Below are 28,000 nucleotides of genomic sequence, written 5' to 3'. Positions count from 1 at the left end.
GCAGCTCAGCAGCAACCAGCCAGCCAGTGAGGGAGGAACAGGTTTCCGGTGGCCAGAGGCAGGCGGCTCACTTGCCTGGGATTAAGTGGGATCGGGAGGGATTACAGCCCTCCCTCCCTCTCTCTCTCTCTCTCCTGTTCAGCTCGATGAAAGCGTAGCGCTCTGTCTGCTCTCCTGGGAATATTTTCCCATCATATAAACATTTACCTGCTGCTGTGCTGGAGCTGACACCGGCAGGAGGAGGGTGACGGCGCGACAAGTCTTCGAGGCTGCAGGTGTAGCGGTAAGCTTTGCCAGGGTTGATTTGTTTGAAGAGAGGAGGGCTTGGATTGGAGGAAGGCCACAGGGATCATCCCGGATAGGTGTTTACTCCTTGAGGAGATCCTACTGGTTTATTCCTTAAAAATATCCACTTTTCCAGCAGCTATCTTGCTCTGTTACGTCTGTCTACCCTCACCCTTTCACTAACTTCACCCTCACAGTGGCTATGTGAGTATTTACAGACATATTGGGGGAAACAAAGGCAAAAAAAAATCCTCTCAGTATTATTCTTTGGTTTTATTATTCGTGTCAAAGTGACCAAATGTACACTGTAAACCATCTCAGATATTGAGATGATTTATAAACTCTGTATTGGCAGCTGCTGTCAGGTGTGCCTTCAAGCACTGATCCTGTTCACACTGGCTGCTGGAGCTGTGGTTGCACCTCTGCATGTTCATAAATGTGGTCCTCAAAGTTTTAACTGCACGTTTCACAGATGTTTTGCAAATTAACTGTAAGTTTGAACAAATCAAGTCTGAACCTGATTATGTGTGTAGAAAGGTTTTAATGTCATGCATGTAGACGATGAAATCACAAATTTAAAATCATTAACCTTCTAACATCCACCAGATCACCTGTGACCTATGTCGGTTCAGGGCTGAGTTAATGTCCACCTAATGTCCACCTCTAACTCTGACAGAAAAACTGTGACAAAACTAACAAAAGTCATTGCATAATGACTGAAACCAGCCCACTGAATGAACAATGGGCTGGGAGGTCAGTTCCTTGATCATATAGGTTGGGGAAACGTTTCTCCCACTGAAAACGCTACGTCCAGATGAACACAATCAACCTTTTGACACAGTTTATCATATTCTGATGGCTGCTTCCAGCAGGATAACACAACATGTCACAAAGCTCAAAATCATCTCAAACTGGAGGAGAGGAGGAGATTGGCATCATGGATGTGCAGCCAACAAATCAGCAGTAACTGTTTGATGCTGTCATTTCAACATGGTCCAAAAGTTTCCAGCAGCTTGGAGTTATTTTTTGGGCAACAAAAGAATCAATGCCGTGCCAGGAAGAGTTAAAGCAAGTCTGAAGGTAAAAGGACATCCAATTCATCTTGGTTAGGTAAGAAAGGCGTAAATCTTACTATAGCCACGTTTGATGTGGTGTGTGACCTTCTTGATGGATGGTACTGTCTAAATATTAATGTAGATACTTCACTTGGAGACCTAAGGATATCATAGACTCTATACAGGGAAGTCACAGTAAACTGAAGGCAGTTGGAGTTGTTGTAGTGTTATTAGTACATCTGTATTGTCTTTTTTTTTTTAATGCAAACCTCTTTTCTGTGCCTGTTTTGTTTTGTTTCTGAATATTTGACTTTTTAGCCCTAACCCTAAACTAGCTGTGGGTGATCTGGTGGATGTTAAGAAGTGAAGCTCATCTTTTAAAGCTGTACCAGCAGACCTTGTGATGTTTCTTGCTTTTTAAAATCTTTTCAAAGACTCGGCCACTCATGACGTGACAGATGTCGGTGGTTTTCATGAGACTCGAGTGACAAGAGGATAAATCTGAGCTCGTTTAAATCGGCGCATGCTATTGTTTCGTGCAGCGGTTCTCAAACTTTGGAGTCAATGCAGGAGGACATGGATGCTCTGGATTACTGAACCCCTGATTTGTTTTTTAAACCCTGTGAAGTCTGACTGCCACCTTAGCTTTCATGTTTTTGAAAAAAGGAAAAAAAAATGCCCTTATTTTTTCGGAAAGAAACTAAATTTTGCCATCTTTTTGCAAAGAACTACTTTGTTATAGCTTAGGGTTGGGGGTTAGGAGTATTTAGACCTCCCAGGGTTAACTGCGGTGAAAAAGATTACACCAGATGTAGCTGCTAGTTGTAAAATCCCTGGATAAGATGGAGCTGCTGGAGCTCTTTTATTCACTCCTGATATTTTTGCGCTAAATAAAAACAGGCTTATAGAGGTTTCAATGCAACTGTTTCATTATCTGAGTAGAAACGTGAGAGTCAAAGGCTCAGATGGTGTTTTGTACAGACTAGTAAGACACAAAAACACAATGCAAAACTAGACAAATGCCACAAGCTGCAGCAACTTCAGAGCTAATGAAGCCTAAAACATCAGAGTAAGTCATCCTGTCAGCCAGATGCTGCTAATCACTTGATTGACTGAATAATTAATAAGTGTGAGTACTTCTATAAATCAGGGTGTTGGGTGAACTTTGGTGTAAAGTTCACCCTAAGATCAGACCGTGCAATGCTCAAACTGGCCTTTTGTGAAATAACCGCCTGTTAAACCTGCAGACCCTCTCCTTCACCCTGCTGAGTTCTCGGTAGCTCTGAGGAACAAAGTCTGCTTTTACTTCACATGTTGTATAATTATTGTAATAATTATTATCATAATAATTGTTATTATTATCAATACTAAGTGGTTTAAGGTTTCCATATATTTAAGGGATATAATATACAGAATATGAAGAGTTAAAACTCAATCAGCTCCACCTTAAAAAGCTCCAGCTCTATGAATCGTCTGATCGAATATTTCAGGATACTTTTGCACAAATCTTATAATAAACTGATTTATCTCCAGGTTACTGCCCGTCCTGGTGAGCAGCAGCAGGTGGTCAGGGTCAAAGGTCAAGCTTTCTGTAACCATGAGGCAGGCGGTGGAGGCTCAGGTGTTAAATCCGCACTGTGAGTTGGGAGAACACGGTCAGTAGGAGTGTTTTATGGTTTACTGATAATGTGCTTGCACACGTTAACCACAGATTCAGCCTTCTGCTAACGTGTCTGAGTTTGTGCTGCAGGTTTGCGTCAGATCCTCTCTGACGTCATAGAGGAGGTGAGGCAGTCTGTGAGTCAGGACATCGACGGAGCAGAGATCCTCCACAGTCTGCTCAATGCCGCCTGGCTGCAGTCACTTCTCAAGGTCTGAAAACTTGAAAAACAGAATTAAAAATCCTGGTTTCAGCTGTTAGGTTTCAGCGTTCCTCATTATACAGGGTGGGCCATTTATATTGATACACCGTAATAACATGGGAATGGTTGGTGATATTAAAGTCCTGTTTGTGGCACATTAGTATATGTGAGGGGGCAAACTCCTCAAGATGGGTGGTGACCATGGTGGCCATTTAGAAGTCGGCTACTTGGATACAACTTTTGTTTTTTCAATAGGAAGAGGGCCATGTGACACATCAAACTTATTGGTAATGTCACAAGAAAAACAATGATGTGCTTGGTTTCAACGTAACTTTATTCTTTCATGAGTTATTTACAAATTTCTCACCACTTATAAAATGTGTTCAATGTGCTGCCCATTGTGTTGGATTGTCAATGCAACCCTCTTCTCCCACTCTTCACTGATAGCAACACCGCAGGAGAAATGCCAGCACAGGCATCCAGTATCCGTAGTTTCAGGAGCTGCACATCTCGTATCTTCACACCATAGACAATTGCCTTCAGATGACCCCAAAGATAAAAGTCTAAGGGGGTCAGATCGGGAGACCTTGGGGGCCATTCAACTGGCCCACAACGACCAATCCACTTTCCAGGAAACTGTTCATCTAGGAATGCTCGGACCTGGCACCCATAATGTGGTGGTGCACCATCTTGCTGGAAAAACTCAGGGAACGTGCCAGCTTCAGTGCATAAAGAGGGAAACACATCATCATGTAGCAATTTCAAATATCCAGTAGCCTTGAGGTTTCCATTGATGAAGAATGGACCCACTATCGTTGTACTCCATATACCACATCAAACCATCACTTTTGTTGTTCCAACAGTCTTGGAGGGATCCATCCAATGTGGGTTAGTGTCAGACCAATAGCGGTGGTTTTGTTTGTTAACTTCACCATTCACATAAAAGTTTGCCTCATCACTGAACAAAATCTTCTGCGTGAACTGAGGGTCCTGTTCCAATTTTTGTTTTGCCCATTCTGCAAATTCTGTGCGCCGATCTGGGTCATCCTCGTTGAGATGCTGCAGTAGCTGGAGTTTGTAAGGGTGTAAGGGATGTTCAACTAATGCCACTCTCCAGTGACATGCGACGAGTGCTACGCTGTGGGCTCTTGCTGAATGAAGCTAGGACAGCCACTGATGTTTCTTCATTAGTGACAGTTTTCTTGCGTCCACATTTTGGCAAATCCAACACTGAACCAGTTACACGAAACTTAGCAAGCAGTTTGCTAACTGTAGCATGGGAGATGGGTGGTCTCGTAGGGTGTCTTGCATTGAAATCTGCTGCAATGACCCAGTTACTGCGTTCACCAGATATCAACACAATTTCGATCTGCTCCTCACGTGTTAACCTCTTCGACATGTCAATGGCTGTGAACAAAGAGAAACTTGTAAATAACTCATGAAAGAATAAAGTTACATTGAAACCAAGCACACCATTGTTTTTCTTGTGACATTATCAATAAGTTTGATGTGTCACATGGCCCTCTTCCTATTGAAAAAACAAAAGTTGTATCCAAGTATCCGACTTCTAAATGGCCACCATGGTCACCACCCATCTTGAGGAGTTTGCCCCCTCACATATACTAATGTGCCACAAACAGGACTTTAATATCACCAACCATTCCCATTTTATTACGGTGTATCCATATAAATGGCCCAACCTGTACTTTGGATAATGCACCAAAATCTTTTATCTTATATGAGGAAAGATGACTTACACCAGATTTATATACAAATAACATAAAATGCAAAAAGCAGGTAATGTAATCTACAGTAAATGCAAAGCCTAAATGTCCTAATTTCCTTTGTTTTAGTTAAGAGACGGTAAAATGTGTCAGTAGACTTTGCAGGGAGATCAAGGGGTGGTTCTACAAGCTGCTGAATCATGGGGGTGTACTTAGTTTATCACGGGACTGCATGCCTCCCTCACAGTATCTAAGGTCAGATGTTTCCTCATTCACTGTAGTTTTGATATTTGTTTTTATTACTTGACTGTTTTCAGGTTTATGAGTGTTTGCAAAGATATCTAAGAGATTCTCCTGCACCAGCTCTGGATTACTCTTCGGGACTCTCGCTTGAGGTTCATCTTCCAAAACAATTTAATGTAGTTATCATGTTCAAATGTTGTTTGGTTGGGTTTTGTTTTTTTTAAGATATTGAATGTTTCTGTCTTTATAGTTGCTGATTGATATCAGGTCCTTACCAAGTTGCTCTGAAGAGGTCAAAGAGCTGTACCATCTTCTGCGACAGCCACACCTGCAGGTTAATCAACCGCTATTGGTTTCATGTTGAAGTACAGAAGACATTAAGGGCCTATAAGGCCCATTGTAGCTCAGGCATATCCGTAAATCCTATTTTTTTGTAGTTAAATTTTCATGTACTCATGTTTAGTGCATATTTTGATTAAAAAGGGGGAATGTCATTGATGATTATGTTGGTTTAAATAAATCAACACCCCTGAGTCATACTGTCAGAACCTTCGAAGCACAGACCAAGGAGGAGGAGTAGCAAGCTTTCATTCATTAGCCTTGTAATCCCGCTGCAAAACTCAAAAACAAGTTTTATTTGTTGTTATTTATCATCATTCTGATCCTTACTTAGAGTTTCTACGGTATCTGACTTTTATCTGATTTTGTGCTCAGCTCAGATAAAATAATAATTATGGGTTATTTTAACATTTATGTAGATGCTGAAAATGACAGCCTCAATCCAGTCTTACACATGGCATAGAAGCTGAGCATTTACTAGTAGCCCTGAAAACCCTCCTTGTTTGATCATCTGTAATAATAATAATTAAATTATTTAAATTTACAATAATGGATTACAAAGCAGTGGGAATTCAGACCTCATCATAGTACATCATAGTCATTTTTATTGTTCTCTGTGCTTGTCCTGCATGCTCAGTGCAGTGTTCGATACTGTCAACAATAATACTCTCTTACAGCGATTAAGAGCACACTGTAGGTATTACAGGTAGTGCACTGCAGTGGTTTGTATCATATCTCTCTAATAGACTCCAATTTGTTCATGTAAATGGAGAGTCCTCTTCACACACTGAGGTTAATTATGGAGTTCCACAGGGTTCTGTGCTAGGACCAATTCTGTTTACATTATACATGCTTCCCTTAGGCAGCATCATCAGAAGGTGTAGCATACAGTGGGGCAAAAAAGTATTTAGTCAGCCACCGATTGTGCAAGTTCCCCCACTTAAAATGATGACAGAGGTCAGTAATTTGCACCAGAGGTACACTTCAACTGTGAGAGACAGAATGTGAAAAAAAAATCCATGAATTCACATGGTAGGATTTGTAAAGAATTTATTCGTAAATCAGGGTGGAAAATAAGTATTTGGTCAATAACAAAAATACAACTCAATACTTTGTAACATAACCTTTGTTGGCAATAACAGAGGTCAAACGTTTACTATAGGTCTTTACCAGGTTTGCACACACAGTAGCTGGTATTTTGGCCCATTCCTCCATGCAGATCTTCTCAAGAGCAGTGATGTTTTGGGGCTGTCGCCGAGCAACACGGACTTTCAACTCCCGCCACAGATTTTCTATGGGGTTGAGGTCTGGAGACTGGCTAGGCCACTCCAGGACTTTCAAATGCTTCTTACGGAGCCACTCCTTTGTTGCCCGGGCGGTGTGTTTTGGATCATTGTCATGTTGGAAGACCCAGCCTCGTTTCATCTTCAAAGTTCTCACTGATGGAAGGAGGTTTTGGCTCAAAATCTCACGATACTTGGCCCCATTCATTCTGTCCTTAACACGGATCAGTCGTCCTGTCCCCTTGGCAGAAAAACAGCCCCATAGCATGATGTTTCCACCCCCATGCTTCACAGTAGGTATGGTGTTCTTGGGATGCAACTCAGTATTCTTCTTCCTCCAAACACGACGAGTTGAGTTTATACCAAAAAGTTCTACTTTGGTTTCATCTGACCACATGACATTCTCCCAATCCTCTGCTGTATCATCCATGTGCTCTCTGGCAAACTTCAGACGGGCCTGGACATGCACTGGCTTCAGCAGCGGAACACGTCTGGCACTGCGGGATTTGATTCCCTGCCGTTGTAGTGTGTTACTGATGGTGACCTTTGTTACTTTGGTCCCAGCTCTCTGCAGGTCATTCACCAGGTCCCCCCGTGTGGTTCTGGGATCTTTGCTCACCGTTCTCATGATCATTTTGACCCCACGGGATGAGATCTTGCGTGGAGCCCCAGATCGAGGGAGATTATCAGTGGTCTTGTATGTCTTCCATTTTCTGATGATTGCTCCCACAGTTGATTTTTCACACCAAGCTGCTTGCCTATTGTAGATTCACTCTTCCCAGTCTGGTGCAGGTCTACAATTCTTTTCCTGGTGTCCTTCGAAAGCTCTTTGGTCTTGGCCATGGCGGAGTTTGGAGTCTGACTGGTTGAGGCTGTGGACAGGTGTCTTTTATACAGATGATGAGGTCAAACAGGTGCCATTCATACAGGTAACGAGTGGGGGACAGAAAAGCTTCTTACAGAAGACGTTACAGGTCTGTGAGAGCCAGGGATTTTCCTTGTTTGAGGTGACCAAATACTTATTTTCCACCCTGATTTACGAATAAATTCTTTACAAATCCTACCATGTGAATTCATGGATTTTTTTTTCACATTCTGTCTCTCACAGTTGAAGTGTACCTCTGGTGCAAATTACTGACCTCTGTCATCATTTTAAGTGGGGGAACTTGCACAATCGGTGGCTGACTAAATACTTTTTTGCCCCACTGTACATTTTTATTCCCATGCAGATGATGCCCATCTTTATCTGTCCATGAAGCCAGATAACATATACCAATTAGTTAAACTGCAAAAATGTGTTAAAGATATGAAGGCTTGGATAATCTCTAATGTCCTGCTTATAAATTTGGATAAAACGGAGGTTATTCTATTAGGCTCTGAAAATCCCAGAAATGTGGTGGCTAACCAGATGCTGACTCTGGGTGACATTACCTTGGCCTTCAGTAACACTGAGAGCAGACTATTGCATTCGATTTTTATCAGGCTGTTCTAAAACTTCCCTGAAAAAGCCTTCAGTTGATCCAAAATGCTGCAACAAGAGTACTGACTTGCTCAAAGGGGGTCATCTGATTGTTGAGCTTTTCTCTCTAATATTGTGGGGTGTTTACCTTACAATATCCAATAAAATACAAGTACAAAGCACTTTGAGGCAACAGTTGCTGTGATTTGGCACTATATAATTGACATTGAATCCAACTGAAAATTCACATTTCTTTTCTGTATTTCATTAGTGAACTATAGTATTAGTGAAACTATGTAGCTAGATTTGCATATGTACCTGTGTCCTTTCTATTGTTATTTGCTACTGTTATTGTTACTGTTCTTAGTCTCAGTCTGGTTTGTCTGTTTTCCATCAAGGCCCTTCTTTCGGCTCATGATACAATAGCCCTGAAGGACTATGAGCCGGTGTTGCCCCCAATGCCAGAAGACCTGCCGGACGATGAGGAGGCCACCCGGATCGTCTGCCTGGTGAAGAATAAACAGCCACTGGTGAGATTCCTGAGCTAATACCTCCTCAACAGGCAAATGAAATCTGGTTTGTACAGATGGTTCTGAGCTGAGTAGAACATCAGTAGACCAGCTGTTTAGGAACTAAGCAAGCTTTTAATGAGGCAAAAAATTTTTGTTAGGTATGAATCTAATTTATTATTATCTCCTTAATTAACAAGCTTACTGGGATGAGGAAAATCAAAACCTTTCAGTTTTCAAATCAAAGAAGAAAGTATGTAAATTAAATATTAATTCAACGTAACTATGGCCAGTCAGTCCCCGAGACAGGGGGAAGTCTCTGGCTGTGTCTAGGGGAAACTGGTCGCAAATAGGAACATGGTGCTGCACCTAAACCCCCTTTTGATTGCTTTGGCTTTGGCTGGAGGTTGCATAGAAGACGCTAACAAACATTCACTAAATACTTGCTAATTGGCTGCAGGCTGTGAAGAGTGCAACACAAACTTACAACAGAGACCCTTCATCTTCAAAATACGTCACTGAATGATGGTCAGTGTTTTCCATGCAAACTATGGCCAACTCCAGCAATTCAATTCAATTCAATTCAATTCAATTCAATTCAATTCAATTCAATTTTATTTATATAGCGCCAAATCACAACAAATGTCGCCTCAAGGCGCTTCATAGATACAGAGAAAAGCCCAACAATCATATGACCCCCTATGAGCAAGCACTTTGGCGACAGTGGGAAGGAAAAACTCCCTTTTAACAGGAAGAAACCTCCGGCAGAACCAGGCTCAGGGAGGGGCGGCCATCTGCTGCAACCGGTTGGGGTGAGAGAAGGAAGACAGGATAAAAGACATGCTGTGGAAGAGAGACAGAGATTAATAACAGATACGATTCAATACAGAGAGGTCTGTTAACACATAGTGAGTGAGAAAGGTGACTGGAAAGGAAAAACTCAATGCATCATGGGAATCCCCCGGCAGCCTACATCTATTGCAGCATAACTAAGGGAGGATTCAGGGTCACCTGGTCCAGCCCTAACTATATGCTTTAGCAAAAAGGAAAGTTTTAAGCCTAATCTTAAAAGTAGAGATAGTGTCTGTCTCCCGAATCCAAACTGGAAGCTGGTTCCACAGAAGAGGGGCCTGAAAACTGAAGGCTCTCCCTCCCATTCTACTTTTAAATACTCTAGGAACAACAAGTAGGCCTGCAGAGCGAGAGCGAAGTGCTCTAATAGGGTGATATGGTACTACAAGGTCATTAAGATAAGATGGGGCCTGATTATTTAAGACCTTGTATGTGAGGAGCAGGATTTTGAATTCAATTCTGGATTTAACAGGAAGCCAATGAAGGGAAGCCAAAACAGGAGAAATATGCTCTCTCTTTCCAGTCCCTGTCAGTACTCTTGCTGCAGCATTTTGGATTAACTGAAGGCTTTTCAGTGAGTTTTTTGGACATCCTGATAATAATGAATTGCAGTAGTCCAGCCTGGAAGTAATAAATGCATGAACTAGTTTTTCAGCGTCACTCTGAGACAGGATATTTCTAATTTTAGAGATGTTGCGCAAATGGAAGAACGCAGTCTTACATATTTGTTTAATATGTGCGTTGAAGGACATATCCTGGTCAAAAATGACTCCAAGGTTCCTCACAGTGTTACTGGAGGCCAAGGTAATGCCATCCAGAGTAAGAATCTGGTTAGATACCATATTTCTAAGCTTTTCAGCGCCGAGTACAATGACCTCAGTTTTATCTGAGTTAAGAAGCAGAAAGTTAGTGGCCATCCAAGTCTTTATGTCTTTAAGACATTCCTGCAGTTTAACTAATTGGTGTGTGTTATCTGGCTTCATGGACAGATAGAGCTGGGTGTCATCTGCATAGCAGTGAAAATGTATGCTATGTCTTCTAATGATGCTGCCTAGGGGAAGCATGTATAATGTAAACAGAATTGGTCCTAGCACTGAACCCTGTGGAACTCCATAATTAACCTCAGTGTGTGAAGAGGACTCTCCATTTACATGCACAAATTGGAGTCTATTAGATAGATATGATACAAACCACTGCAGTGCAATACCTGTAATACCTACAGCATGTTCTAATCGCTCTAATAGGATATTATGGTCAACAGTATCGAATGCTGCACTAAGGTCAAGAAGGACAAGCACAGAGATGAGTCCACTGTCAGAGGCCATAAGAAGATCATTTGTAACCTTCACTAAAGCTGTTTCTGTGCTGTGATGAACTCTGAAACCTGACTGAAACTCTTCAAATAAACCATTCCTCTGCAGATGATCTGTTAGCTGTTTGACAACTACTCTTTCAAGGATTTTTGATATGAAAGGAAGGTTGGAGATTGGCCTATAATTAGCTAAGACTGCTGGGTCTAGAGATGGCTTTTTGAGTAAAGGTTTAACTGCAGCCACCTTGAAGGCCTGTGGTACATAGCCGATTATTAGAGATAGGTTGATCGAAGAATTAATCAATGGCAGGACTTCTTTGAGCAGTTTTGTAGGAATGGGGTCTAAAAGACACGTTGATGGTTTGGAGGAAGTAATTATTGAAGTTAACTCAGAAAGATCAATTGGAGAAAAAGAGTCTAACTTAACATCAATGAAACTAAGAGTAGCTGTAGGATTGTGGCATTACCAATAATCATTGTGGGATGATTATTGGTAATTTTTTCTCTAATGATAAAAATTTTATTTGTGAAGAAGTTCATGAAGTCATCACTAGTTAACGTTAAAGGGATGGTTGGCTCAAAAGAGCTCTGACTGTTTGTCAGCCTGGCTACAGTGCTGAAGAGAAACCTGGGGTTGTTCTTATTTTCTTCAATCAGTGATGAGTAGTAAGCTGTTCTGGCTTTGCGGAGGGCTTTCTTATAAAGCAACAAACTATTTCTCCAGGCTAAATGATGATCCTCTAAATTTGTGACACGCCATTTCCTCTCCAGATTACGAGTCATCTGCTTTAGGGTACGTGTTTGAGAATTATACCACGGGGTCAGGTACTTCTGATTAGAGACCTTAGTTTTCACAGGAGCTACAGTATCCAGAGTCGTACGTAGTGAGGAGGTGAAATTATTAACAAGATAATCGACCTCTGTTGGGGTAGCGTTCAGATAGCTGCTCTGCTCTGTGTTGGTACAGGGCATTGACGATGATAACAGTGGCTGGATTATATTCTTAAACTTAGTTACAGCGCTTTCAGAAAGACATCTACTTTGATAAAGTCCACTCTCCACTGCTGCGTAATCAATTATTGTAAATGTAAATGTTATCAAGAAATGATCAGACAGGAGAGGGTTTTCAGGAAACACTGTTAAATGTTCAGTTTCTATGCCATATGTTAAAACAAGATCTAGAGTGTGATTAAAGTGGTGGGTGGGTTCTTTTACATTTTGAGAGAAACCAATTGAGTCTAACAACAGATTAAATGCCATGTTGAGGCTGTCATTTTTAGCATCAACATGGATGTTAAAATCACCCACAATAATTATTTTATCTGAGCTCAGAACTAAATTAGATATAAAGTCTGAGAAATCAGACAGAAACTCTGTGTAAGGCCCAGGTGGACGATAGATGATAACAAGTAAGACTGGTTTCTGAGTTTCACAGCTGGGGTGGACGAGGCTAAGCATCAGGCTTTCAAATGAATTAAAAGTCTGTCTTGGTCTTTCATTAATTAATAGACTGGTGTGAAAAATTGCTGCCACACCGCCCCCTCGACCTGTGCTTCGAGATTTCTGGTAGTTAGAATGACTCGGGGGTGTTGATTCATTTAAACTAACATAATCATCCTGCTGCAACCAGGTTTCTGTAAGGCAGAGTAAATCAATTTGTTGATCAATTATTAAGTCATGTACTAACAGAGACTTGGAGGAGAGAGACCTAATATTTAATAATCCACATTTCACTGTTTTACTCTTTGGTTCAGATGTGGATACTGTATTGTTCTTTCTTTGTAAATGTTTAAGTTGTTTGTTGCTGGTTTTTAGTTTGTTTTTTGTCTTTTTGGAAGCAGACACAGTCTCTATGGAGATGGGTTTTTGGGGGGGTAGCAGGAGGAGAGAAGCTGCAGAGAGGCGTGTAAGACTGCAACTCTGCTTCCTGGTCCCAACTCTGGATAGTCATGTTTTGAGGGGTTTAATAAATTTGTCCATATTTCTAGAAATGAGAGCTGCTCCATCCAAAGTGGGATGGATGCCGTCTCTCCTAACAAGACCAGGTTTCCTCCAGAAGGTTTGCCAATTATCTATGAAGCCCACATCGTTTCTGGGACACCACTCAGACAGCCAGCAATTTAAGGAGAACATGCGGCTAAACATGTCACTCCTGGTCTGATTGGGGAGGGGACCAGAGAAAACTACAGAGTCCGACATTGTTTTGGCAAAGTTGCACACCGATTCAATATGGATTTTAGTGACCTCCGATTGGCGTAACCGGGTGTCATTACTGCCGACGTGAATTATGATTTTACTGAATTTACGTTTACCCTTAGCCAGCAGTTTTAAATTTCCTTCAATGTCGCCTGCTCTGGCCCCTGGAAGACAATTGACTATGGTTGCCGGTGTCTCTAGCTTCACATGTCTGAGAACAGAATCACCAATTACCAGAGTTTGACCCCCAGCGGGTGTATCACCGAGTGGAGAAAAACGGTTAGACACATGAACCTGGTGGTGTACCTGGGGCTTCTGTTTAGGACTACGCTTCCTCCTCACAGTTACCCAGCCATCTTTCCCCAGCTGCTTGGGGTCTGCCGGGGAACAGCTAGCGGGGCCTACGCTATCTTCGGCTGCACCAGCTACAGGGGCCTGGCTAGCTAAGGGTGAGAGCAGGGTGCAAAGCCGAGTCTCCAGATCAGTAATCCTGGCCTCCAGAGCTGCAAATATGCTACATTTGTTACAGATATCATTACTGCTAAAGGAGGCCGAGGAGTAACTAAACATCTGACACAATGAGCAAGAAAGTGCAGAAGGGACAGGTGAAGTAGCCATGGTGCTAACGGGTCGGCTACGAGCTAAGCTAGCGAAACAGTACAGAGACAGTTAGGGTTGCCAACCGTCCCTTAAAAAACGGAATCGTCCCGTATTTAGAAACAAAAGTACACGTCCCGTATTGAGCTAATAAGGGACGCACTTTGTCCCGTAATACAGTGAGAATCAAAAGTAGTCTATAAGTTTTAATGTAATTAACGCTTTGTTTGAAAACATAATTCCCAGCCCCGCCCCTGCTTTGTGACCAATGAGCTGACAGCACACTTATGACAATTCGAGTATGACAATTCAGATTACCGCTCATCTCATTGGTTGAGGAAAGGTCGCTTGCGGAGAAAATACCGGAAGACAACAGATGACCACAACAAAAAGCATGGCCAACAGGGAAACAAACGCCGACACTGCGGTGCAAGTCTCAGACGACAGTACACCTGAAGCTGGGCAAACACTGCGATTTTCAAACTGCACGATTGGCTCGCATGGGTTATAAGTTCGTAGGTCACGATGCAGGTCTCACACTATACCGCCCGATGCTCTGATGCGACCTGAGTCACACTGTGCCTCCATAAAATGAAGGTTATAACAGAAAATCTGTCGCTCGCTCTCCCTCTTTGTCTTTCACTCACACAGACACGCACCACCATCAACTTTGCTAAATTACTAATGACAAACATGATCAGGCAGCTGTGATTGAGCAGCAATGTAAATCCAACTATTTTCACGGTTGTTGTGGTCGTGATAATTTGGTGATGCCACATCGAAAAGGCTCGGATGAGCTTTCCAAAGTTCTACAAGTTGTGCCTCCATCGCTTGAGTCCAGATCACACGCTGCACAGCCGTGCTGCTCCGTCTTTTTCACCGACGTTTACGTGTTTGCGCGTGAGCAGTGTGAGCGGCTGCGGTGACACCCTCACGAGCGATTGATGATCGGGAGCTGGTCGTGAGGTGTTAATCGTTACCCTTCTCGTTACCCCACGTATACTACACGATGCACGATGAAGGCCAAAATCGGGCCGATCACCAAATTGGTCGCACGACTCAAAAATCGGCTCAAAATGGGCCAAAAATCGCACAGTGTGAGCCAGGCATTAGACCAGCAATGTTTGTTCCTCTCAGAGAAAGAAAAAAAGGCTGCAAAAGTGCAGGGAAGAATGGGAAAAGGAAAACACCTGGCTGGAAAAGTGCACGATAACATCTATAAAGCGCACTGCACTGTGTGCCGGCGCACTTTTTCCATAGGTGCTTCTAATGGTGGGCACATGAAGAACATGAGGGGCGTGAAAGCTCGGGGAACCCTTAACCAATTTTTGTCTACCAGGCCACGGCAGAACCAGATATGGTAAACACTGGTTTGTTTGTTTTTAAACCCTCTGGTTAAGGTTAAAATGGGCATGTGCAGTGAATATCAGCGCTATGTGGCCAGAAGTGTGATAATATAATTTATTTTGTGTAATAAACAACTGCAAGGATAGATGATTACAACAAATAGATGAGTAATACATAAAAGTAATACATAGATGAATAATGATGATGAGTTATGACGCGTAATCATGGGAACAAGTGGGTTTACAAACGGGAGCAAAAGCTGAAATAATGCCTCTGCTGAAGCCAATTGCACTAAATGCACTAAATGTGCACTGTTACAAGAATATTTTTCTTTCTATTGTTTTCTATTAATTTATATAATTTTAAGTTAAGCAGGACAGAGTTCTTTTAAAGAAAGATTTACTTTTATTATCAAAAGTTAAGCATGACAGGCTTCTGTTTAAGAAAGAGACCTGTTTTATTGTGTTAATGTTGTCATTTTGAGCTAAAAATAAATGGCTAAATGATTTTTGTTTCCCATGTGTTGATATCACAAAGAATACGCATCTACTTAAATCAAATTCAAGTCAAATGGTTAAAAAAAATAATTTCACACACAAAAAAAGAGCTAAAAAATTCACCACACTGGGAAGGGTGAAGACAACTGGGTCGCCCGGCCCTGGCCACGAGGTGTCCCTTATTTATTTTTCAGGGAGTTGGCAACCCTAGAGACAGTGAGTGAATACTTTGGCTATAAATTAGGTAGTGAGTACAGAGAAAGTGTGCTTCGGATGAAGCACGTGAAGATTATACTGTGAAAAAAGAATGTATTTAAAAGTTGTTAATTAAACTGCTAAGCAAATAAGCTACTCAGAAACACCACTGTGTTTGAGCAGGAACAGGAAGCGATACTATACCACAGAGCGAGCGAACACCAAGTGACAGCCATCTGCTAGTGTCTAAAGCAATCATAAGTAGGTTTTGAGTGCAGAGTTATTTTTGTGTACTGTTATTATGAAGGGATAGAGTCCAAAACAGTTTATTTTAAACATATTTATTTCTGATTTAATGCTGGATAACTTACATAGGAGTCTTTGGGGTTTGCTCCAGTTACCACTTTAAGCTTTGGCTTCATTTTGAAAGTGCTGCTTTGTTTGTTGTGTGCAGTGCATGACCTAAATAGAGGCATCCATACTTTTGAACTTACAAAAAGTTCATTGTATTTTAGGTGGATGCAGAAGTGGATATAAAACCAAAATCATGTGGAGAAGCATGAAGGAGTTACCTTTTTTTCAGGACTGCGTATGTAGGCAGATGCTCCTGAATATTTTAATATGTTGGGTTTTTGGCCAACTCAAAATAAGTCAAACAGCTGACAGTGAGCAGATGTTTGATTCATAATCTGTCATTTGTATAATTGTCTGTTGATGCTACAGATAAATTTCGAAAAGCAAAAGCCACTGGAATAGAAAGGAAACAAGACAGTTAGGAGACATCTGATGCTAATTTATCATCTATCTCTATATGTCTTAAATGCATGCAAATGATTACTTGTTCAAACCTTGCTTTATCCGAGTGGAACATGATTCTGTTGTCTCACAGCTTTGCAACCACCACAAAGTTGGCAAGCTGTTGCCCAATGCTTGTCCTCCCTGTGCAAAAAGCCCCAGAGGGGGGATCCGCCATCACTTGAACACCTTGAGGCATTTGACCCGGCAGAAGCTTCACAGGGGGACAGGGTTCGGGGTCCAGAACCCCTCAGCTCAGAGTTGGATGCTAAAAGCAAATGATTCGTCGTGGTGCAGAGTCCGGAGAGGAAGCTACCCGCCAACCAAGCCAATGCATCACCTGACAGAGGCTCGACCATACCCGTTACCACAATGTAAGCCTATGACTGGCTGCCAGGTGTGCTGCAGCACGCCGATGAGCCAGTGCAGAGTTTGTTACTCCAACATGTTGTGGGAGCAAAGCTCAAATCGCTCTGCACCTTCAGTCTGCAGTTCGGTCCTGATTGGTAAGGAAAGATCTGGGCCTTGTTTTCCAATGAGTACATCTTTGAACTGCTTTTATTTCAACCTCTAAGATGCTTTTGGAAAACAAGCTGGTTCTTCATCACTTCTAATTGCACTGTCTTCATCCATTCATCCATCCCATCCACTCATGGATTAATAATGTCTGTTTTCTCATTGGAGACGTGGACGAGCTCAACAGTGGAGACGAGTACGAAGTAGGACAGTCCACCGGTGCTCCATCACCATTTCCCCAACGTTTGACCATGACTCCCCCATGTCTCAGCATGCATGATTACCTCCAGCCAGGCCTGTCTCCAAGGTTCAGAACTAAAAGCCCTTGCATCCGAACAGCCCCACCCAGCCCCATGCGGCCTCACCGCATACTGGAGGTGCCGCCCGTGGAGCTCGTCAAACAGGAGAGTCTGGACGAGCTGAGGACGACTGTACAGTTGGCCGCCAGCTCCATGGAGAGCAGCACCAAAGACATAAAGCACCTTGGGGAGAGGATGGCAGCAGCCACAGAGCACATGTCGGTGACAGTGCAGGACAACTCGCAGGCTTTGCTCCTCCTCACGCAGGTTGTGGACCGGTTGCAGACGCTCCTCACAGCCACCAGATCTGAAGTAAACACCCTTAAAGCTGCTGAGCAGGAAGGCACTTTGAAGAAAAGCCCAACTCAAAAGCCTCAAGGGCACCAGTCCCCATGTTCCTTCAGCTCCTCCTCCAGCTCCCTCAGCAGCTCCTTGGACCCTCCTTCCACCTCCCAGTTGGGCAGCTGCCAGTCTCCGTCTTGTCGTGGATCTCCCTGGGACACAGTGAAATCAAAAAACTCTCCTGTGGCACAGAAGAAGCACAGCCACACTGATCTGGAAACATCCAAACATCAGCTTACAAATGGCCTGTTTGATGAGAAGTTCAGTCCCTTGAAAGGAGGTCGCTCAAACCAGAGGAAGAAAAAGAAGAGGAAGAAGGCGACATGAGAGCTGTCCAGAAAGTGGCCTTCTTTGGGTCCTTTGTAGGAGCACCGAGGCTACCCTGCAAACAGTGGTAGTTCATGTTTCTTTTGTCTGTTTCATTACATTTCATCTGTGGCAAATCAGCTCCAGTTTCCCTTCGTTTGTGTCACTATTACGTTATTTAGGCCTGAATTAAACCTTCAAGTCTCTTCTTGCATATCCATCGGAGCCACATGTGTCCATTTTATCTTCATTTGTCTGACCTGGCAGCAACTGTTTATTCTGTTTTTTTATTACGTCTTTCTCAGGGAGCAACTATAAAAAGAAACGAGATCACAGGAGAGATTTTTATAGCTCGGGTGATTCACGGAGGGCTTGCGGATCGCAGTGGTGAGCCTTTTTTTTTTTTTTTACCCCCGTTTAACCCCCTATAGCTAATGTTTGTTGTTTAGATGAGTAAACCCTAACTCTAATCTTAACTCTAGACTTTCACTGGAGGATTCCTAGATTAAGCCTAGTGCCAGACTAAAAGAAAACATCAGTGACGATCTACACTGGAAAACATCTGACACGTAGAGCTTAAAGTTATGCATTAATGCAAAACTGAACTTTCTGTGCTGAGGACAAATTGTTTGCAAACATCTGTTTTGGGGCCTTTAACTTCATCTTGCACTCTTTATTCTGCAGATGTACACAGACCATCTGATTGTGTTCATTTTCAATGTTGGGATGATTCATGTAGGAAGACACAAAAAATGTTCCTGGTCAATCTGCTTCCAAATTCTAGTGCTAGTTGCAATCAAGCACTTTATATAAAACATTGATCTCATCTATTGATTCGTGGAGCTCCAGGTTGAGATTTTTTTTTGGTCCATAATACAGTAACTTTACCTTTCTTTATTATGTAGTTTTCACAAGTGAAGACAAAATTAGCACCATGTTGAACTTTTTACTGAGGTCATGAATAAGGTGGTGGGTAGGGTCTGCACTCCTAGACAAAAGGATGGATCTTTGCTTCCAGAGAAGCTTTCCCCTGCTGACCATTAGGGGAAAAAAATGCAGGTTTATTGTATTTCTGCTTTGGCATCACTTTTCAGACCCAAAGCTTATACTATATGGGCAAAAGGGCTGGGCCATCTCCACATTAAATCTACAGGAGCTGCTCAGCCACGAAGCTCCCAGCTCATAGGTTTTGTGCTGATGTTAATGCTGGAGGAGATTTGGAGCTCTACAGTTATCATAAAGACAGGTTGCATGGCTAGGTGAATGATTTTATACACCTGTGCCAATGGGACTCAAAATACCTGAATTCAAATAGTAAAAGGTGTGGCCCCGTACTTTTGTCCATGCAGTGTACATCTATATTTGTTTTTGTCACATTTTGGGAGCATTTATAAGACAATCCTAACAAAGTAAAAGGTTCAGAACCAGAGACATGGACTGGTTGGGTTGGAGAAAGTTTTCTTGATGTTCATGCAGACAGGACTTTCTTCTTCTGGTTACAGACACATCCTCATGTGGCTTTTACCTTTACCATGAAAATAAATGTAACTTTAGACAATTTTAAAACATCCACACTGGTTATATAGTATACTAAAGAAGCTCTGACAGCGATTGGACCTGTAAGCTTTTAAATGACAAGTTGTGCTTAAATTTGATTGCTTTTGTTATTGATTATAACAATGTATTGATCATATTTTTCGTTGAGGTTTTAGTGTATTACAAACAAGAAAAACTACAGTAGATTAAAGCACATAAAAGTTAACAAAACTAAAGAAAACATGAAATGAAAAACTGATATCTTTTTTAATGCATGTTTGCGTTTGTGTGTACATAGGTCTACTCCATGCAGGGGACCGGATCATAGAGGTGAACGGTTTTCCTGTGGACGGGATGGAGCCTGAACAAGTTATCCAAGTTGTGGTGGGTCACTTGTTCATCAAATAAAATGTGCTCTTGCTGTTGTGTATTGTTTGCATCCAACATTGGTTCTGTTCATGCTCCATTTTGTTTTCTTACAACCAATCAGCAAGCTCGGTCGCATGGCACCATTATGTTTAAAGTCATTCCCATCACAGAAAGGCCGGTCCACAACCAGACCATGGTGAGTCATTTACCACAGCTCAATTATTATTGCCTCTGTTCACATAAAAAATATTCACCCCTATTTTGTGTGTTTCTCTTTGCTAGCTATACGTACGGGCCATGACTGACTACAGCCCTCAGCAGGACCCGGCCATCCCTTGCGCCGATGCCGGCATGAGCTTCAGAAGAGGCGACATCCTGGAAATTGTGGACCAGACAGATGCCCTCTGGTGGCAGGCAAAGAAACTACCCAGCAGCACAGCATGTGCTGGCCTCATCCCCTCCACCAACCTCCTCAAACGGTCAGATATGGTTCTTTTAAGCATGCTCTTCCAATCTTGGACTGCATGTAATAGGTTTTTATTTTGCTGTTTGGTTATTTTTATGGGTAAGGTGTTAAAATTCCCTGATTCATTCAATTCCATCTCCTAAAAGTCATCTTTAATTCAGTTCAATTCAATTTAACAGTATTGAGATACGAATTAATTAAAATGAACTGATTAAAAGAAGAAGAAAGAAAGCAACAATCCCTTCCCCTTTGAACAAGCACTTGGCGACAGTGGGGACAAAAAACTCCCTTTAAAAAGGAAGAAACCTCCAGCAGATCCAGGCTCAGAGAGGAGCGGCCATCTACCGCGACCAGTTAATGGGTTGTAAATTTATATACAACAAACATACTATAATATCTGCTTATTTTTCTTTTTGTTTTCCTTTTGGGGCTTTTCCTCTGACATATTCTGACTTTGACCCTTAAGATCTACTTGTTTGGTAACGCTGGCCTCTTCAGCTTGTTCTTCTTGAATTGACTGCTGCACGGTCTCATTTCGAGCCTGAGGATTTTCTAATTCAGTAAAACTGACCTCTTTTTCTTGCTATTATATGTCCAGACATGATCGAAATGTTGTGATGCTTACCAGGTCTTTAAAATGAGATAAATACAAGTTCAGATAAAGCATAAAATATGACATAAATATTACACTGTGTGTTTATTTGTTTAACAGAAATTCAAGCCAAAATAGAGAAGCAGTGTGTGAAAAACTAAGTACAGTCTACTGCTTCCATAATTAGGAGGGTAATTAGCACCCAGGTGCTGATAATCAAATACAATTTCTTTGTATGAGCACCTCTTTAAAGCAGAAGTGTTGGCAGTTTGCCGGTCTGGAGCATTCACTTATGTGATGTGTTTGTTGCTGGGATGTCAACTCTTGGGAAGATTGTGGTCCTGGGCACATTGCAGTGATTGACCATGACTTCCTCTGTATATCAAAGTATTCTAGAATCAAATGGGAGGGCGTCTGTCTGACAGCTGAAGCTTGGCTGAAACTGATCATGCAACAAGACCAGATTACTCTCTGTTATGTCCTACAATGTATAACCTCAGACAGCATGTCCTTTATCAGGTTAGGATTACATGAAAAAACAAAATTCATATTTGGCTTATTCCAGGATGGCCATGTCTGCACGAACAAGTGATAAAAGTGAGACTTTAAATAATAATGAAATGCTCTTCCACTGGGTTTGAAGCTTTAAATTTCTGATTTAGATTTTGTCGTTTGACATATTCAGATGACTGGATGGATGGAGCTTATCAGCTAATGCTTAAGGCTATTTAGCTAGCAGTAATATTTGTGATCCCAGTTTGGGTTAAAGCAAAGTATACTGAGCAGCCAACTCTTTATAGTAACCTCTAGTACAATTGAATGCTGAGCAAGGAATCTGAACTGAATCAGACTGAAAAGGGACATGTATTGAATGTATTCAGTGAGACTTAAAACAAGTAATTTAGATCATTTACTCCCCAAGAAATTGTTTCCTGGAGTCATACATGAAGTAAAAAATCAAATATAATTTGAATATATATATCAGGTCATCGGGTGGCTGTAGCTCAGGTGGCGGAGCAGGTCAGCCACTAATCAGAAGGTCGGTGGTTCGATCCCAGGCTGCCTCCTGGCTGCATGCCAAATATCCTTGGGCAAGATACTAACCCCATGTTTGCCTACTGGTGGTGGTCAGAGGGCCCGGTGGCGCCAGTGTCCTGCAGCCTCGCCTCTGTCAGTGCGCCCCAGGGCGGCTGTGGCTACAATGTAGCTTGCCAGTGTGTGAATGTGTGGGTGAATGACTGAATGTAGTGTAAAGTGCTTTGGGGTCCTTAGGGACTGAGTAAAAGCGCTATACAAATGCAGGCCGTTTACCATTTACCATATAATTTGGGAGCATCGCCTAGAAATGTCTTTTTTGACATCTCATAATATTTTACAGGAGGCATAAAAGTTGTCTCATCTTACTCTGTTTCTGCTTGTTGTAACAGGAAGCAGAGGGAGTTCTGGTGGTCACAGCCTTACCAGCCACACACCTGCATTCAGACCTGTGAGTGCGCTCAGGTTTTCTTTTAATCATCATTAAAGTCACTGCTTTACAGCTTCACAGATGAGTTTTCTTTGTTTTCTTCTCCATGCTTACTGAAGTGAGCACTGTAGAGGAAGGTAAGAATAGACTACATTAAACTTAATCAAACTTGAATCGTTCTATAACTGATCTGACCTTAATTATCTGTTTTTCCAACCACAGAGGAAGACTTAATTGCCATTGATGACAAATGTGTGGAAGCAGGTAAACCTTTACCTTCCATTTACTGTGTAATGTGGCTTTTATTCATCTTTTACACACAAACTAACTAACCACACAAAAACGTCTTTGCTTCTCTGTCTTTAACTTGTGTCTGTTTGTGTTTCCTGCCCCGATAGACGAGGAGGCATTTGATTCTGGTAGGTAAGTCTTTGCTGATGTAATCCGTTCTGTCCCTGAATTTGTTTCGTGCCCTTCAAAGGAAATTTTTATTGTTGTTTCTTTTCCAAACGTTCCTGCTGCCTGATGGGGGAATGTCAGAGGAGCTCAGAGAAGGTGAGAAAAGCTTAAAGAATTGTGTTCTTATCTGCCTCCCAAGAGTAAATTTATACATTTCTTTAATTTAATTAGTTATTTTAATTAGTAATTTTAATTAATTAAAAGAGCAGATCTCCTGACTTGTTATGGAGATAGGTCACATGTTCTTACTTGGACTGATATTAAATCATATATTAAAACAATAAAATTCAATAGTACAGGAGCCAGTATAGAAACACAAAATATGAGTCCTCTGTTTTATAATTGGTGTGTTGCATTTTAAGAAATGTAGCACTTGGTGTTTTTGTAGCTTATCGCCGGGGTTTTTCTTCTGCCGCAGACTTTTTTTCTGTTAATCCAGCAGTGCATCATAAATCCCTGAAGTGCTGTTTAATTTGCAGAGGTATTTTAGACTTTCCTGTAATTTACGTGTGGGAAATGGAGGCTGACGCAGTTGCTTTGGTTGATTTCAGGTCAAAATGATGCACTGTATTATTTTGCATGCTTTCTTTTTTTCATGTTTGACATTTTAGTGTGTAGGGCTTTTATTGGAGTCATTAAAAAAAATAACCAAGATTTTTACAAAAAGACGAGCCTAGCATTAAATGGTAGATAAAAAAGAGACCTTTTCATATGCTCCAACTTGCTTTGAGCAGCCATCTAGCCCATATGGTGATATGACCAGTGAAAGTTTACCCAAAATGCACTTTGAAATGATGCTTCTTTCTGTTCCTCCACTCTGATCTAGGGATATGACTCTCAGCCTGGGTGCGAGAGGTTAAGTTGAATCCCGGACTAGCCCCCAAAAGTGTTAGTTCTTACATCCATGGCTCAGAGAAACATTTGAGTAGCAAGTCTAAGAATTTTTAAATAATACAAAAATAATTTCTCACAAAGAAAGCAAATAAGAGAAACTGAAGCAAACTCACATTGCTTCATCAGTTTGATTGCTGTTGCTCCCAACTCACCAAAGCAAATTTCAAAAAGCAACTAAAGCCAAAGGTTGATGCTGATAGAAGAGAGAGAAAGAGCGGCCCATAGCATAGCTGCATCTGGCTTTATATGTGCAGCTGACCTTCAGGTTATTAACAATGACAGAAAAAAGAAAAACATGGTAGTAAACATGCTGGCTCAGCGAGGCACATGTAACAGTCACCGACACTAAACTGGTTTAGTTTTTGCGATTGAAAGATAGTTGAGTTTTGCGATTGAAAGTGTGGTATATCCCGTGATACTGCCTTCGCAGATGGTTATAGGAAAAACAAATTAAGTCTGGGCCATAAATTGTGAGATTTATATTTCAATGTAAAATTGGTTTGATTGCAGTTTTACCAGAGGTACGAATTTTTCAACATAATATTTAATAGTAGCGCTGGAAAAGCAAAGAAAATCAAGTGTAAGCATAAAACATTGACACAAAGCAGCTTGCAAAGTACCCCATAACCATAGCACAAATCCTCTGTTATAATTTGTAACAGGTGTGTTGCATTGTGGGAAATGGGAAGGATCCAGTGTTTTTGTGGCATGAACCACACCAAAGACTAAATACTGTATGTATGCTTATCTGACTTTTTTTTTTTTTTAAATCCAGCAGTGCATCATAAATCCCTCAAGTACTGTTTGAATTTGCAGAAATATTTTAGACTATTCTTTGTTTTAGGGTGGAGGCTTTATGGGACACGCGGGCTGACGTAGTTGCTTTGATTGGTTTAAGGTCACAGATAAAATCCAATCCTATGTATCTCTGTCTCGCTCCTCACCAACACACATTGGCTATCATCTGGACTTCCCAGGAACAACTTACAACTAATAAATCTAATGTAAAGGGGAAAAAAAGTGTATATATAGCAAATTTACAACTTAAAGTTCCCACATTATTACTTTAACGGTTACTATGCATCCTTGGACTCTGGTATTGCTTAGTTTTCAGTAATTTCAAGTAAAAAATTATTAACAAAACCATTTGGGGGTAATTTGACCCTAAAATAAAAATAATTGAAATACACAGAAGACTAGCTGTTGCAGAGATGATCTTCCCAGTGTGTCCCGGGCTTCCATTCCTTTCCTGAAACATCTCATGTAGGAGGCACCCAGGATGCATCCTGATAAGATGTCTGAACCATGAGGAGTGGCTCTGCATCATTCACTGTGTTTTGCAGAATTATTTTTAATTACGCTGTGTGCAAACATGTATTTTTTACATCTCTTTTATTGTTGTTACTGATCTTTTTTCCACATGTCTCACTGTGTTACATCCTGCTTTTTTTTTTTAATCCAAACCAGAGGAGGATGACTTTAGAAGCAACGTTGAAGGAATATATTTAGGTAAGCCTTCTCGAGCAGCAGATTATTTCTCTTATAATGTTGCTCAAACTTGTTGGTATATTTAGAGTTTAGTTCTGTTTCTGTGTGTGTTGTGGATCCATTTTTGAGGGTTATCTACTGACATCTGTTCTTTTTCATCAGCGGGCTTTAGGCGCAGCATGCGTCTGTGTCGGCGGCGGGCTCACAGCACCACCCAGCCGTCCTGCAACACCCGTTGCCCCAGCAGCTGCTACAGTGCCCTCAACAGTCCATATGAGGAGGTGGTTCGTTACCAGCGCCACCCGGAGGATATACACCGCCTCATTGTCCTCTTAGGTACAGAAAACATTTCAGTCCTTTAGTTTAGTTTCCCACATCTACACTCATAAGCCTTTTAGATACACCTTGATAGAATCAGGGTGGGTGCTCTTTTATCTTCAGAGCTGTCATAATTCAACAAGGTGCTGGAAACACTCCTCAGAGATTTTGGCCCATATTGACATGACAGCGCCACACATTTGGTGCTGTTCAAATAACCAGTATGAGATGATTTGAGATTTGTGTGAAATGGTGTGTTATCCTGCTGGAAGGAGCCATAAGACGATGATGATGCTCAGTTAGTACTACTGGCTCAAAGTGTGCCAAGAAAATGTCCTCCATACCGTTACACCACCACCACGAGCTGGAACTGCTGATAAAAAGGGAGGATGGAGCCATGTTTTCAGACCAGGCAACATTTTTCTAAACTCTGCATAACTTGGTTGTAACAAGTGGTTATTTGAGTTACTGTTGCCTTCCTATTAGCTTGAAGCAGTCACATAGAAAACTGTGACAAACTGGATATTATCTCTTTTTTGGATTATCCCCTGTAAACTCTACAAATTTAAGTTTAAAGAAAATCCAAGTAGATCACCCATTTCTGAAATCATCAGACCAACAACCATACTTCATTCAAAGACACTTAAATCATCTTTCTTCCTCATTCTGATGCTCAGTTTGAACTCCAGCAGGTCGTCTGGATCATGTCTAAATGCCTAATGTAATAACAAGCAGTTGAATGAAAGTATATACAAACAATTAACATGCGCGTGCTTTTTCAGGTCCGTCTGGTGTAGGTGTGAATGAACTTCGAAGGCGTTTGGTTGAGATGAACCCAAACATCTTCCAGGGACCAGTGCCATGTACGTAATCATCTTTTCAGTCGCAGACATCATGAAAGATTTTAATCAAATTCAAAAAAAATATTAAAAAGCAGAGTTACCTGAGAAATCCTAGGCATTTTCTTCTTTCTGGGCTCTTTGTGGTTTTGTCTCAGATTCTGTAGTAATCAGATTAAATGGTTGATTTTTCTTTTTTCCTTCTCCAGACACTACAAGAGCACCCAGAGGATATGAGGAATCTGGCAGAGAATATTTCTTCGTCAGCCGAGAAGTCTTTGAGAACATGGTTTATCACAACAGGTGAAGCTGTCTGCACATCCATAAGTGACACATTAAAACTTTAATGAAGTTGTGGAATGTAGATGGAACTGATGAGAGCTTAGCCACAATCGATAGATTTTAGCCCCACTGTCTCTGTCTTTTTTTGTCCGGCAGGTTTCTGGAGTACGGCGAGCACAAAGGGAACATGTACGGCACCAGCATCGAGTCTGCAAAGAAGGTTTTAAACAGCGGCAAGATCTGCGTCATCGACATTGAGCCAAACGCAAGTCCAACTCAGACACAGTAAAGAGAGCCAATAGATAAATAAAAGTGTTTTCATGTAAATTTGTATATCCTTGTTTAGGCCCTCCAGGCAGTGAGGACACACGAACTGAGGGCCTTCGTCATCTATGTTAAGCCTCCGACTCTGGAGCGCCTCAGGGAGACGAGACAGGACTCGTACATCACCACCAACTACTACGTCAACCGGCCATTCAAAGTATGACGCTGGGCTTAGTTGTCTGGTTAAAACGTCCACTCTTAACTTGGAGAAAAAAATGTTTCTTTTTCCTAATAAGATAATTATTTACATTTAGATGTGATTGCTATCATCCAATAGAGCATTACAAAGATATTGGTACACCCCAAACACACACAAGGGAAGGGATTTGATTTGGGAGGTCTCAAATTTTATAGGAACTTTTTCTTTACCCCCAACTTGACTTCTTCTGTTTTAATTAGAATAGGCAAAATCTATATCGGCCTATGAGATAAGTAGTCTTATCTTTGGTTTTACTTCAGGATGAAGACTTCCAGGAGATTGAGGAAGCAGCACGGAAGATTGAGTCAAACTACTGGCAGTTCTTTGATCATGTGATCATCAACGATGAGCTGCAGGACTCCTGCGTTGAGCTGCTGACAGCAGTGATGAGGGCGCAGGACGAGCCACAGTGGGTCCATGCCAACTGGATTCGACCCACGTCAGAGTCCTAGGAGCAAAGTAGAGGAGAGGACGTCGGGTCAAAGCAGTGATTTTTTTTTAATTTTTTTACTGTACAGTTTTAAAACATGAAATCGTGACATGTAAATTCAGTGATTGCTTTTCTAAATATACTCGTGTGTGTGTTTGTGTGTGTCACATGTGAGCTGGACTTTAAGTCTCTTCAAATCCCCAAAGATGAAATGAAGCTGGATCCAAGCTCAAAGAAATTCCTGAATTTGTGTCTGTTTGTCACAGTTTTGTTTTTTTATTTTTTTCAGTCAGCAGGAACTAGGGTTGCCAACTCCCTGAAAAATA

General features: G+C 41.6%; 1 protein-coding gene across 6 annotated transcripts; it reads left to right on the top strand.

The window, feature by feature from the left end:
• mpp4b (MAGUK p55 scaffold protein 4b) lies at positions 1 to 27,968 on the top strand. Of its 6 annotated transcripts, none has more exons than XM_085150567.1 (22): positions 1 to 283; positions 2,874 to 2,995; positions 3,091 to 3,212; positions 5,244 to 5,321; positions 5,420 to 5,503; positions 8,649 to 8,780; positions 18,319 to 18,400; positions 19,848 to 19,933; positions 20,040 to 20,114; positions 20,201 to 20,397; positions 22,404 to 22,462; positions 22,561 to 22,578; positions 22,664 to 22,705; positions 22,840 to 22,860; positions 22,982 to 22,996; positions 25,262 to 25,303; positions 25,445 to 25,618; positions 26,383 to 26,463; positions 26,649 to 26,742; positions 26,878 to 26,986; positions 27,068 to 27,202; positions 27,505 to 27,968. In XM_085150567.1, exons 2-22 carry the CDS (start codon positions 2,938 to 2,940, stop codon positions 27,694 to 27,696), a joined length of 1,896 nt encoding a protein of 631 aa, XP_085006693.1. In that variant the 5' UTR covers positions 1 to 283; positions 2,874 to 2,937; the 3' UTR covers positions 27,697 to 27,968. The 6 variants fall into 6 exon arrangements, 4 of the variants coding, with proteins under 4 accessions (XP_085006693.1, XP_085006694.1, XP_085006692.1 ...); XM_085150566.1 differs by lacking the exon at positions 1 to 283 and adding an exon at positions 297 to 489 and having other exon boundaries at positions 2,874 to 2,977; XM_085150565.1 differs by lacking the exon at positions 1 to 283 and adding an exon at positions 297 to 489.
• Positions 27,969 to 28,000: the final 32 nt, after the last annotated feature.

The sequence above is a fragment of the Neolamprologus multifasciatus genome, chromosome 23 (assembly GCF_963576455.1).
Source record: "Neolamprologus multifasciatus chromosome 23, fNeoMul1.2, whole genome shotgun sequence".
In the NCBI taxonomy this organism is placed as follows: domain Eukaryota; kingdom Metazoa; phylum Chordata; class Actinopteri; order Cichliformes; family Cichlidae; genus Neolamprologus; species Neolamprologus multifasciatus.
The sequence above is the reverse complement of the archived record's forward strand: the minus strand, read 5'-3'. Positions and strand labels throughout refer to the sequence as shown.

Bases quoted from the DNA above. Each gene is read 5' to 3' on its own strand.
- mpp4b (XM_085150565.1), top strand. The intron at 26,464-26,648 runs GTACGTAATCAT...TTCCTTCTCCAG, and splicing joins CTTCCAGGGACCAGTGCCAT to ACACTACAAGAGCACCCAGA. The intron at 26,987-27,067 runs GCAAGTCCAACT...ATCCTTGTTTAG, and splicing joins TCATCGACATTGAGCCAAAC to GCCCTCCAGGCAGTGAGGAC.